A 12,777-nucleotide genomic window follows, 5' to 3' on the forward strand; every position below is an offset into this window, starting at 1 on the left:
GGGACGGAAGGAGGGAGGGAGGGAAGGAAGGAGGGAGGGAGGGAAGGAGGGAGGGAAGGTGCCACCTGAAGCTGAAGTGAGAGCCTCAGTAGTCCAGGGTCCCATGACTCCCCAGACAAATTGTCCATCCCAAACAGTGTCCCAGAGAAAGGAGTGTTGGAGGCAGATGGGTACAGATGGAAACATGCTATCTTTCACATCCTCTTTCTCACAACAAAGTTGGACCGATACTGAAGTGGGTTTTGCCTGACAATAAAAACAAAATTTAAAAAGGAATGTCCCCGAGCCGAGCCAATGGGCGGCACTCTTGCCTGAGACGATGGCGCTTCCCATTCACACAGTCGCTCTCAATGGGAGAACAGAGATCGCCAGTGGCCGCCTCCTCCGCATCAACACATGCATCTTCTCAAACCGAGTCCCACCCCAGCAGGCACGAGCAGACCCAGAAGGGGCCAAGCCTTCCAGAGAGCACACAGGCACGTACCTGGAGAGCAGGCAGACGGCTCTGCTGGTTGGGAATCACCTTTAAGGAGATCGTTCCTTTGGTTTCTTTCTATTGGGCAAAGGAGAGGAAAGACAAAGCAAAGGCGGGAATGATTAACACACCCATCTGCTTCGGGTGCACAAGGGGGGGCAGCAGGGGTGAGCTCCGGCAGCAGGGTCCCAACATACCCTCTGTGAAGGGCAAACCCTTAGTGGCCCCTCCTGGAAGCCATCCACGTGGCTCCCTCCCCACCTCATTTTCCACACCTGAAGAAAAGGGTGAACAACATCCACCTCTGAGTGGGAGGCACCCAAAGCTGCGGTGGGCTTCGGCCCCACCCCCGATACCTACCATCACCTTCTGCAGCTGATCCACAGAGTGGTTAGTCACGCTCATGCCATTGATTTCCAAGATCTCATCTCCCACATGAAGGGAGCCTGCCAGGGAGAGAAGCCAAACTGAGGAAGGGCAACTCAACACCCCATCAGCCACTCTCCCAGACTGGGCCGAGGACCAAGTGGCCCCGGGATGGCACTGTGTGGGCATCACGAGCTAGAGCCGGGGAGGGGCTTCCAGCGCCTCCAGTCCCCACCTGCAGCCACAGACAGCGGAGCCGAGGCATCTTCTACAGAGAGCTCGAGGTGGAGGCAGCTGGAGGGGGACTCGGTGGACAGAGTGCCAGGCCCAGAGAGGAGAGCTCCTGGCTTCCGATCTGGCCTCAGGCACTTCACCCCCATCGCCTAGCCCTGGCCCCTCTTCTGCCTTGCTATCGATTCTAAGATGGAAGGTAAAAAAAAAAGGAGCCAAAGATGCTCCCGTCCTCCCGGAAGTGGAGTCCTTTGAGCCGGCCCCCATTCCTGTGTGGTACATGAGCGGATGGGGGAACACTGAGGAGGAAGAGAGACAGCAAGAACGGACCCCCCCCCCGACTCCGAGTGCCGGCACCTTGCCAAAACCAAGCGCAAAGAACGCTGGGCCACCTGAGCTCAGGGGTCATTCTTCGGGCCCCACTTAGCATGTGACGCTGGACATAAGGTCTCCGAGGGCCTGGTGTGTGCAGCCCTTAGCTTGGCGCAGTACCTGGCACGCAGCAGGCTGACCAATTAACACGGGCTCCCACCGTCAGGATTTCCCGGCAGGCAACGGCCACATTCCCTCCCCTCCGCCAAAGAAGGGCTCTCATGGGGCGGCACCAAAAGCTACCTTGTCTGTGAATCATGCCCCCGTGGAGAATTCTGGCCACCATGCATGACTGTTTCTCATTCAGCTTCAGAGTAATTCCCTGGAAGAAAGGGAGATGCCCAAGGCCCTCTGCATTAAGCAATATGCGCTGCGGCGCCGCGCCAAGCTCGTCCCTCCGCCGCGGCTAAGCCACCTGGAGGACTTGCTGGAAAGCGTACCGTCAGCCCCGTTTTACAGAGGGCCGGAGGCAGGCCTCTGAGCCAAGTCTCCAGACTCCTTGGCCGGTAAGAGTCTCGCGACAACAGGGCCAGCAGCTTTTGGAGGCTTCCTACCTCCACCCAGTAAGAAAGGGCATGGGGGCAGGGGCAGGGAGGAGGAAAGGCCCGATTCAGTCTCCGGTGAGGGGCGGGGCGAGGAGGAAGAAGGGAAGGCTGCTGGCCACTCACCATGGGCTCCTCTGTGACCTTCTCAAACTGGATGAAGCGCACTTTCCGTGGCTCCCGGTGGCGGTGGCTGCCGGGCCCAGGACTAGCTGGTGCGGCAGATCCATTGGTGTAGATGTCCTCGATCACAGAATTTGAGGGGAAGGAAGCGACCTGAGAAGAACAAAGCACGCCCTGGGGTTAAAGCATCAGGGAAGGCACTCGGCAGCGAGTCTGCGGCCGAGGCCCCCCTGCCCGGCCCCAGAGCCGCAAGGGACGGTGGGGAAAAGCGAGGCCCAGAACGTGTGGCCGGACTGAGGGCTTCTATCCGAACGGCTCGCAAACGTTCTGTCAAACTAAACTAAGCTCCGGCCCTTCATTTCCATGGAGCTTTTGGTATCTGCCCGAGTGAGAGGAGGCGCCACGGGCTCTCTCTCCGCCACTGTCCCCGAGCCGATGGGGAGAGCCCGCTTCCTGGACCCCCCCCCCCCTTGGCACTTTCTCCTTTACCTCGGCGGCACCACCTCATCCTTTCCAGGTCACGTGCCCAGACCACCGCCAGAGTGCAGGGATGCAGGGCGGGCCCAAATGCATGATGGGGCGGGGGGGGGGGGGTCCCTGCTAACTGCAGGAGGCGGAGGCGACGCTGAGGGGAAGCATTTGGAATCGGGGCCAGCCAGGCCCAAAGGAACCCTATTCTCTGCGGGCCAGGCGCGAGAGGAGCCGGGACGCCGGAAGGCCAAAGGGCCGACGGTGGCGGTTCACACGGGGGCCGCCCTCTTCATTCACTGCCTCGGTTCTCGCCATCTGCTGCCACCACAGCTGCCCAACTCTTCCTGGAGCTCAGCCGAGTTCTGGGTCTGACTTGACCTTCTCGGTCCCCCACGCCATACTGCCCAGGACAAGCCTTCGACTCCTCCCCTCCCACATCAGCTCAGCCCCAACCGTGCCTGGAAGGTCACCTTCCCCGAGCACATTCCTTCCTCACTGGGGCCACCTTGATCCCAAGTCAGCATTCTGGGCGCCTCCCTCTCCACATATGCGCGTAGTGCAGGAAGTCACAAAATTCTGTTGCCTGGGTCCACTTGGATTTCACGCTCTTCACTGCCAACTTGGTCTCTTCGCTAGATGGGGACCCTTGTAGTCATCGCCCCGGCCTTCCACGGACTAAGTTCTCTTCTTATTGAGGAGTGAGAAGGCCCGGGTTCAAATGCTGACCCGGGACAAATCACTTTCCTCCCCGGGGCCTGTTTCCTCATTTCCTCCTAGCTTGCCTGAGTGTCCAATTTCCAGGCCCAGGAGCCTGGGGACGAACTTCCAGCCCTGCTATTCCGGATGAAGACTTCGGCAGGCCAGAGAACTTCTCCGGGGCTGGGCATCCTCCCCTGCGACATCTGGAGGGTGAACCGGCTCCCTAGTCCTGCCACCCGAAGGAAGGGAGGTATCAGCTGCTGCTGCTCCCCTCGGAGCCAGCCTCCCCGAGAGCTCCTTGGTGCTGGGTCGCCCCTTTGTCTTCAAGGGTGCCCTTCTCTGCTGGCACGCTGTCAAAACAAGAATGCCGAGCCGAGGAGACTGGGCGAGCCTGGAAAGACTTGCGTGAACTGATGCGGAGTAAAGCAAGCAGAGCCCGGAAAACAGCAGGCACGACGACCACACAATGGAGACCGAAAGAGCGACTAGGTCCCTGCCCTCGCGCCAGAGCTGTGGAAACTGACTTTGCTGAGTGGGCATTTGTTTCCTCCAGCACTACACGCCAGGCCAGGTGCCAGGTGCCCGGGCCTCCACGAGGAATTTCTGAAGGAAAGTGACCACGAACCAAAGGCTTCTTCCACGGAACCTTTGGGGAGGCACGAGAGAGGCCCGGCCAAACTCTGACTGGCCACATACCGCTCTCGTGACCCTGGATAAGCTGCTGCGCCCGGAAGACAACGGGGACTTGGGCGCTCTCTTCTGGCCCTAGAATTATGGTCTTCCTACCAGGCTCGCTCCTTTCTCTCAGTCTTTCTCCTCCTACCTCTCGCCCCTCCGAACCCAGCAGACTGAGAGTCCGGGCCCAGGCCTCTGTGTCTCTCAACCCCTCGTCTCCAAGGCAGAAGAGCGGTCAGGGCCAGGCCATGGGGGTCAAGTGACTCGGCCAGGGTCACCCGGCTGGGAAGTGTCTGAGGCCACATTGGAACCCAGGACCTCCCGTCTCCAGGCCTGGCGCTCCATCCACTGAGCTAACCAGCCGCCCCCCAACAAGCCTCTCATTTAGTCCAACCTGATTCTCTGGAGAAGGCAGGAGAGCAACACAAAGCCTATTGCAGATGTGGAGAGCCACGCAAAAGAAATTCCCACGTTATAAAATGGGCCTCCCTCGGCCCTCCGAGCCCATCGAACGGCTTCCCCCGGAGGCCCCTGGAAGGGCGTGCGCGCAGGGACACTGTGTTGCTGGGTGTCCCCGATTTCAGTCCTTCGTCTCTCCGATATTGCTGTTCCTGTAGACGTTCCAGGAGCATTTCTAAGGGCTCGAGGCTGGCTGGGCACTGAGGATGCAGCTCAACAGGGGGCACGATGAGAGAGTGCTAGGCCTGGGGTCAGGAAGACCTCAGTTTCCTCATCCACGAAATGGGGTTCATTAAAGCAGCTCCCTCCTAGAGTTGTGAAGCCGGCACACGGCTGTGTAAATTGTAGCCACCCTCCTCCTCCTCCTCCTCCTCCAAGCTGCCCAGGACTCCAGGCCACCGAGGGAGGGGGTGGAGAGGTCCAGCTGGCGATCCAAGCCGAACTCAACCTCTCCTCCCCCAAAACACTCGTTCCCAGGAGAAGTAAGGCCCGTTGCTATAGTCATGTGAGAGCTAACGGGCTAGTCCCTTCTTGACCCTGCAAGTTCGATGCTCCCTCCTGAGGACCCGGACAGGTGAAGTGACCCGTCCAGGGCCACAAGCACGAGGCAGGCCGATTCAGTGACGGGGGACGAAACCGACCCCCAACAGGCAACACACCAACCCAAAGACTCCCAACTCCCGGGCCGAGGCCTCGTCCTTGGGGGAAAAGGCCGACAAACTGGACAGCAAGAAGGAAGTTGGATTCGGAGCTACGCCTCACCCCCTTCCTGTAGCCAGAGAAGCTCCGCACGGGGGCGGGGCCTGCCCAGAAGCAGCGAGAGCCTCAGCAGGTCTGCGCAGGCCCAAAGAGGCCAAGAGCAGGCGAGGGCTCGAGAGATCACAGAGGGGAAGCCACGAGACGAACGCGCTTTGCACAAATCAATCCAACGGAACTCGGCCCCGAAAGGCCGACCTAAAGGAAAACGGGGAGGCTGGCACAGGGCCGCGCGGCTGCCAGACAGTGAAGAAGAGGGCCTCGAGGCACATACGGAGCAGCTCTTTCTGTGGTGGCAAAAAAAACTGGCAGCAGGGGGGGCCCATCACATCATCTGTGGTACACGGAGGGGACGAAGCATCGCTGCACTGTAAGAGACGTTTCCAAAGCCTCATGGCGCGAGGGCCAGCTAGGTGGTGGCACGGATGGCCACCAGGCCTGGAGTTGGGAGGACCAAGGTTCAAATCGGGTTTGAGACACTTCCTGGCTATATGACCTTGGGCAAGTCATTTAACCCTGATCGCTTAGCCCTTACTGCTCTTCCGTCTTACAACGGGGCCGGCCGTGAGAGCCGTGCAGCGCTCACAGCGCGGCGCCTGAACAAAAACGGACTTGACGGCTCCTGCAGAAAGAGCCGCCCGTTGCCGACCCCTGGCCTAGAGAAACCAGCTGAACAGCTGATACCGCACTGACAGAACGCTCAGGACCACAGACAGCATGGCAGACGGGCAGGCGTCCAGCTCCAGACAGAAGATGCGAATGACATCTAAAAAGCCAGAAATGCGATCGAAGGTCGATTCCGCAGTAAGAACCGGCCTGAAAGATTTAGAGAAACTTGAGGAGGTTCCTGGAACCGAGGGCAGAGCGAACAGGAAGAGTCCGGAGGGAAAGAACCAACCTCCTCCCCTCCCCCCCATAAATGACCCATCTCGGTCCCGGAAGACTGATGAGACCATTTCTTTCCTCTCACAGAGGTGGAGGCCTACAGGTGCAGAATGCTGCATCCCTGGGCCATTGGTTTTCACGGGTTTTTCCTGGTTGTATTGGAGGTTTCTGGTGAGGAACACAGGATCAGAAACAGCCGAGGCGCGACAACCAAAAAGACCCCCCCGCCCCCCCCCCCCCGAATCAACAAAGCACGAACACGAATGGTTTGCGAGGACGCCGTTTGGAAGGGCCCGAGAAAGGAAAAGGTAGGCGAAGCGCGCCAGGCGGGCCTACTGCTCCGAACCACGGCCCATCTCTCTGGCTCCCTCCCATCTTGGAACAATATTGCGTATTGATTCCGAGGCAGAAGAGCAATAAGGGTGAGCCCACTGGGGCTGTGACTTGCCCAGGGTCACCCGGCTGGGACCTGCACGGAGCCAGCCAGCCAGCCAGCCGCCCCCTGGATGTTCTTTTAAACAAAGCCAAGGCGGCCAGTGGAGGCAGGAGGGAGGAAGCCTTTCCAGGCCGATCCCGGCAAAACTAGGGATCTGTGCTTGGGGCGGGAGGCGGAGAACATGTGCAAAGTCTCCTTTGGGCACGCCGCCAGCGCCAGATAAACTGGGGATTGTGAAGCAGCTAAGGAGCAAGGCCACGGGGGACATCTAGGGGAGCGAGCACGCCGCGTACGCCTGTGAGCGTACCGGCGGCACGAACTTCGGGCCCTGAGAAGTAGCATTTGATCTTTAGCTCCCCACTCTGCCTGAGTTCAGACCCCTACCAGCTGGGTGACCCTGGCTAAGTCACTTCACCTGGTTTGCCTCAGTTTCCTCACCTGTCAAACGAGCCAGAGAAGGATTTAGCAAACGACTCCAGTGTCTCTGCGGAGAAAACCGAACAAGTGTGGGCTCGGATTACGTCGGGCAGATCCCGAGAACCCAACATCCCGGGCGAAATCTGCCAAACAGGCTGCCCCGCGATTGGCTCGGGCCTGTCTCTCCAGAGACGGCTGCGGGTTCGATCCAGGCGTCGGGCTCCCGGCCCCAGCTCTTCCCGGGAGAATGCGAGGGCTGGAGCGAGTGTGGGGGAACTTGAGACTCTGCTGAGCCCATCCGTTTGCTCTTCAGGGTGGGGGAAGGGAGAACCCTGTCTGCGCCCCAAGCGGAGACGGCCTCTGCTGGGAGATTTCGGCAGCTCCTGAAATAACCGCCCAAAGGTGGCCCTGCCGCGCCTCGCCCTCCCGGTCTCTGGAGGGAGGCAGAGCCAGCGCTCGAGCGGGAAAGGAGGCAAAGAGAGCCTCCGAGCAAAGAACGGCGACTGGCCTGCCATCTGCACAAACCTAGGCACAGGAGCACGTCTGGGCCTCGCTGCTGCTCTTTCCCGTGAGTGATTTCACAGAACTTAACTGCTTGGGAAGGAAAGTCCAAGCGGCCCGTGCGCTCGCAGCGTGCATGTTTCGCCATTAATTAGCAACGGTTGGTCGAGAAAATCTGTACAAGAGAAATGCAGGGGGCCCCAGTTAGCCTGGGTTAGGCCGAGATGGCGAGGGCGAGCGGGGGGCCAAATCACGGGGGGGGGGCCCGTTTTGTTTTCAAATCTTTGTTTAAACTCTTGCCTTCCACCTTANAGCGGGGGGCCAAATCACGGGGGGGGGGCCCGTTTTGTTTTCAAATCTTTGTTTAAACTCTTGCCTTCCACCTTAGAATCAACCGTGCACCTTGGTTCCAAGGCAGAAGAGCACTAAGGGCTGGGCGACGGGAGTCGAGTGACTTGCCCAAGGTCACACAGCTGGGAAGGGTCTGAGGCCGGGGCCTCCCATCCACCGTGCCACCTAACTGTCCCCTTGAGAAGCCGTTTTGAAGTCTGCAGGTCTTTAGTCCAAGTCCGCCGGAAGAAAAGAGAGAAGGTTCAAGCAGGCTGAGAGGAGAGGAGGCGAGCCAAGGGGAGGGAGGCTCTGTGGGCCGACACGGCGCCGCTGGGGAAAGAGAGGCCTGCTGATGTGGGGTGTCTGTTTATCTCACTGACATAAGAAGGATGAGAAACTTTCTGGGGAGAATTCTACGGGCTGGCGCGCTCGCAATGTCCACGTTCTAGGAGAGCCTCCCGGGCCCTCTTAAAGAGGGGGCCGAGAATGCAGCCGGCCCTGTCATTTGGGGTGCCCTTCGCGTTTGGGTGCATTGAGTTTGCTGTGAATAAGAATGAGAAAGGACTGGGAAACGGGCAAAAGGAGGACGAGAACCCTCCCCCCCCCCCCCATGCCAAACTGGGACGGTCTGGAACCTGGAACGGCACTCGGAGGAGCCGAGGTTTTCCGACGGGTCGCGTTTGGAAATCCGGCACACTACGAAGTTACTGCTGGGCGTCTCCCCCTTCCCTTCTTCCATCTGGGAGCCGCCGGCTCCAGGGATAAAGGCTGTGAAGTCTTTAACGGAGTCGATTTTGCTTCCAGCTGAGGAAGAACAACAACTTGTTCTTGGGGGAAACCGCAAGCGAGCGAGCTTGTGAGTTCTCCTTTCCTGCAAGGTTCTCTGGGAGCGCCTTTGTGTTTGGGCGGCCCTGCTGACGCACAGCATGTTGGGAAATTCTAAAGTGAGGAAGTGGTTCCCCGAGAACCCTCTCGCAGCTGAAGTAAGGGGGCTGCCGAGCTAGCTGGGGAAGGAGCCATCTTTAGCTGACCGTTCGCCCGCTGCTGTGAAAAGCGACCACGCGTAGGGACACGACGCCTTTCCCAAGACGGGTCTGTATTTATCTACGTGTTCCCGATTCCCACACGACTCCTCCCCAGGCTCCAGCTGGGCTGTCCACGTATTATCATGCAAAGCACGATGGAAATGACACTTTTAAGCCAATCTGGTCTCTTCGGGCCTCGGACCTTCGGGGTCAATAGGAAATGCCTGAAGATGCGGCTATCTGCTACCAGGGCAGTCACAGCCCGCGATCACTGACTGATTTCTGCTCCAGGATGGATCTAAACTAGAAAGCGAGAGTAAGCTAAGACCTTGTATGTGCTTATCGTTAACTGTTACTGCAACAACACGAGAAGAAAGAATCATGACCGTACCCGGGCCCGGACTGTGATTGGGGAAGCTTGCTGTCGGAGCTAAAATGTCATGGTGGGGGCAGCTGGGTAGCTCAGTGGATGGAGAGTCAGGCCTAGAGACGGGAGGTCCTGGGTTCCAGTCTGGCCTCAGACACTTCCCAGCTGTGTGACCCTGGGCAAGTCACTTGACCCCCATTGCCTACCCTTACCACTCTTCTGCCTCGGAGCCGATACCCAGGATTGACTCCAAGACGGAAGGGGAGGGTTAAAAAAAAAGAAATAAAAATAAAATGTCATTTTATGCTATTGTTCTGAATTCTGAGTTGAGGCTAACGGGCCAGATTTCATTCCCTCAGTGGCTGTGAGATCAGAGAGCTGCTACAGGCGGGCGGGTGTGCTTGGGAAGGGTAATGGCAGGAGTCTCTTGCCTCAGTTCTGTGCTTCTTTGCCTTCTCGCCTGGTTGGTCCCGGAGTTGGCCTCTGCTGCTCCAAAACAAAGGGCTGGCAAGGAGGCTTTACCCCACTGGGCCGACATCAGGCCGGTCTGGGCCCTCGAAGGACACTTAGATACAGAAATATTTCTATGAAGAAAAAGGGGCGAGGACGTCCGCTGCTTCTGGGGGGCGTTTGTACCAAAGAAGGGCTGCCAACACGGGACGAGGTGCTGTGCCCAGACGAGTTTTTCTCCCCTGGGATATACGGGATCCCCCCAGTGTAACGTCATTTATTGAGAGGGGCGCGTGGCCTCTCGATAAAGGATCGGCCCCTGCACGCAAAGACGCTCTCGTGAGCTCTGACGCTCTTTCCGTTACGCACAGAAACAATTTTTGACGATTGTTCTCGGACATTTTAGGAGTCCAATTTTGTCCCTCCCCCTCCCCGAGGTGGTAAAGAGCCTGGCAGGGGCTTTCACGTGATACAGAATTCCACGTCGCTCATGTGTGACAGAAGCCCTAACTAGTTACTGGAAGGCTAAATCGAAGAGGCCGCGCGAGGCCCGCCTCGCTCATCACCAGCCGCACTACCCGGGCGATCTCTGCGAGGGCCTCGGCCCAGACCCGAGATGAAATGAGACGATGAAACGGCTTAGCAAGAACGGGCAAGGGGGGGGGGGGCCGCGTGCCATTTAATACTGGTCGCCCGAAGAGCTTCGTGCCCAGATTCGAGCGTGGATAGGCCGATGTCGAAGTGTGCGACGAGGGGAATCTTTGATGTCCGATTCCCCTGGACTCCTTTTCATCGTCTGGGGCTCCGCTCCGGGCCATTCTTCCTGCAGCTTCTGGCTAACCGAAAGTCCATCTTCTGTTAATATTAACCTCACCTGACCAAGAGCTGCCACGTGCAATCAGAATGCAGAGGGGCGGCGGTTGGAATTTGACCTTCCCAATTGTCCTCGAGTCCCTCCGAGGAGTAAACAAGAGTAGGCGTTCTCGGGGGGGGGGGGGGATCCCCATTTTGCTTAGCTAAGTTTATTCAGCTTTTATGGCTCTGAGGAAAGTACGAGACTGTAAATCTCGATCTCGGTGTGTGGAAGGATCCCTTCTGGCCTTTCTGATGTGACCTTATCCGTAAAAGCCTGTCAGAAAATCCTCATCGTCCCCCTCCCCGCAGCCCGGATCTGTGCGTTGGAACAGATTTCTTTGGACAGCAGAGGAGACGCCCGCAAAAGGAAGCCAGCCATGCGGGCAGGGGCTAGACTTGGAGTTTCAATGGGAAAATGCCCTCTTTCGTGCCCTGAGGTGAAATGACTTGCCTGGGCATCTGAGGCTGGATCTGAACTCGGGGCTTGCCAGGTCCGGGCCCGGCGCTCTCTCCCCAGCACCACAAACTGGGGGGAAAGTCTTTTACACGACAGCTAGGTCCGCACTAGTGGGGATTCTCGTTGCACATTTCCACTGGGGCGTTCTACATTCACGCTCACTGGCGCAGGGTTATTTCCGGGGATCCCCGTCCAGCTCCGATCAGGCCCCAGCTCTAAGCACTCGAGCAGAGCGTGTGGCCCGAAGAGCCGGACGGATGCAGACGGAAGAAGACTTCGGGAAGTCCGCTGGCCAGCGAGGACGGCGAGTCAGCCGATACCGAGAGAAACGTACTCCCTGGAGAGACCTGCGGCCGCACGACTGGAAAAGGAGGAGGCGGCTGGCGACGTGGGGCCGTGGAAGCCACCAACATGAGCCTGGAGAGACTTCGGCAGCTAGTGGGGGACGGAAGGGCCCGGGAGCCAAGAAGCGCCCAGTCGCGCGTCCATCTCTCTCCTGGCCCTGCGGTTAAACCCCTTGAGAAGGCCGCCTGCCCTGGGCGTCTCCGCTTCTGTTACTCTCACGCTCGCTCCTGCCTGGCCCATCACCCATCGGAAACTCCCTTTCTAAATCTGCTCCAATCCGATGGCCTCGTCTCCATCCCCATCCTCCCGGCCCTCTCGGAAGCCTCGGCCGCTATGGGCCAAGGCTCCACCTCGATACTCCTCCTTCTCCGGTGTAGGCCGCGCTCACTAATGCTTCTGCCCTGGGGCTCCTTCTCTTTGCCCTCTTAGAGTTAGAGGTATCTTGAACCTCTCAAACTAGATCGCCCAAAATGCCTCTCTGCGTTACCCAGAATGCACTTCCCTTCGTCCACGTTTGCATCTCCCCCCCCCCCCCCATGAGCGTGGCTGGGTTAGCACCTTCTTGCTTTAGCTGTTATTAGGAAACTTTAGACAATCTAACACTTTGCGTGGTAGGCCGATGATCTCATTGGCCTGGCCCGGCCCTCGGGCTCCTGTCACCATCTTCCTATTGGATGGCTGCGCCTGGATGGCCTAAACGGAACTCCTCATCTCCACTCTCTGCAGCTTCCCTCAGACTCACCCGGCCTCATCCGGGTTAGAGAGGCTGCTAAGTCCTCCCAGTGTGACCTCTGACATCATCACCACCTCCTGTTGGACTCCAGCGGCAGCTCCTGGGGCCGGGCGGTCCCTCCTTCCCGCACTCCACTATCTAACTTGCCCTACTATGTGCTAAGCTCCCTATGACAATCCTTTCAGGTAGATGCTATTATTGTCTATTTTATAGTTGAGGAAATTAAGGCAGAGGCTGTGACTTGTCCAAGGGCATAACTACTTGGGGATTTGAAGCCACATTTGAACTCAGGTCTTCCTGACTCCAGGCCCACCGCTCTAGCTGTCGAGCCTCCTGGTGGTCCCATACCTCGAGGATCAACCAGAAAATCTGGCTTGGCTTTGAAATCCTTTCGTGACCTGCCCGCCCTCCCTCACCTTTCTGGTCACCTCCTTGTACCCTTTGATCCAGTGGCGCCCAGGTCCCTAAACGGGACTTCTCTGCAAGGTCTTTACACGTCCCTTTCCTCTGCCCAAGGACCTTCCGGAGTCCTGAGGGGGAGGAGGGAGCCATGGCTGCCTGGAGCTTCTAAAGGGCCCGGCCCATTTGGCCTGAAGAAACCATCAGCCCATGGGGTCCAAAGGGCGCGCCAAGGCTCCAGCCAGGCGGGGCAAAGTAAGATGGAGAGCAGTTTCAGGGTCATCTAGGAGAGATAACGAGTTCGCCTTTCTCAGCAAAGCCCCAGGAGGCCGAGTTCAGAGTCTGAGGAGCTGCCCCACCGGGGCCGGCCCTCCCTGCCCCACCGGGGCCGGCCCTCCCTGCCCCCCA

The 12,777-nt window shown here is 58.6% G+C and overlaps 2 protein-coding genes across 2 annotated transcripts in view; one reads left to right on the plus strand and one right to left on the minus strand.

The window, feature by feature from the left end:
• MPP1 (MAGUK p55 scaffold protein 1) overlaps positions 1-7,556 on the minus strand; it is a 25,765-nt gene extending 18,209 nt beyond the window's left edge. Inside the window, exons 1-10 of the mRNA XM_044682922.1 lie at positions 7,433-7,556; positions 6,929-7,163; positions 6,094-6,222; positions 5,854-5,985; positions 5,444-5,607; positions 5,176-5,216; positions 2,113-2,283; positions 1,688-1,766; positions 836-921; positions 485-553 (exon numbers count right to left, since the gene is read on the minus strand). Of these exons, the coding sequence (XP_044538857.1) occupies positions 485-553; positions 836-921; positions 1,688-1,766; positions 2,113-2,283; positions 5,176-5,216; positions 5,444-5,607; positions 5,854-5,985; positions 6,094-6,222; positions 6,929-7,163; positions 7,433-7,556 (1,230 nt within the window). The remainder of the gene's footprint in view (positions 1-484; positions 554-835; positions 922-1,687; positions 1,767-2,112; positions 2,284-5,175; positions 5,217-5,443; positions 5,608-5,853; positions 5,986-6,093; positions 6,223-6,928; positions 7,164-7,432) is intronic.
• Positions 7,557-11,149: 3,593 nt separating this feature from the next.
• IKBKG (inhibitor of nuclear factor kappa B kinase regulatory subunit gamma) overlaps positions 11,150-12,777 on the plus strand; it is a 22,051-nt gene continuing 20,423 nt past the window's right edge. The window contains exons 1-3 of the mRNA XM_044682923.1: positions 11,150-11,368; positions 11,615-11,674; positions 11,853-12,021. Coding sequence (XP_044538858.1) covers positions 11,150-11,368; positions 11,615-11,674; positions 11,853-12,021 — 448 coding nt within the window. The remainder of the gene's footprint in view (positions 11,369-11,614; positions 11,675-11,852; positions 12,022-12,777) is intronic.

Source organism: Gracilinanus agilis, chromosome X (genome assembly GCF_016433145.1).
Source record: "Gracilinanus agilis isolate LMUSP501 chromosome X, AgileGrace, whole genome shotgun sequence".
Taxonomy (NCBI): Eukaryota; Metazoa; Chordata; class Mammalia; order Didelphimorphia; family Didelphidae; genus Gracilinanus; species Gracilinanus agilis.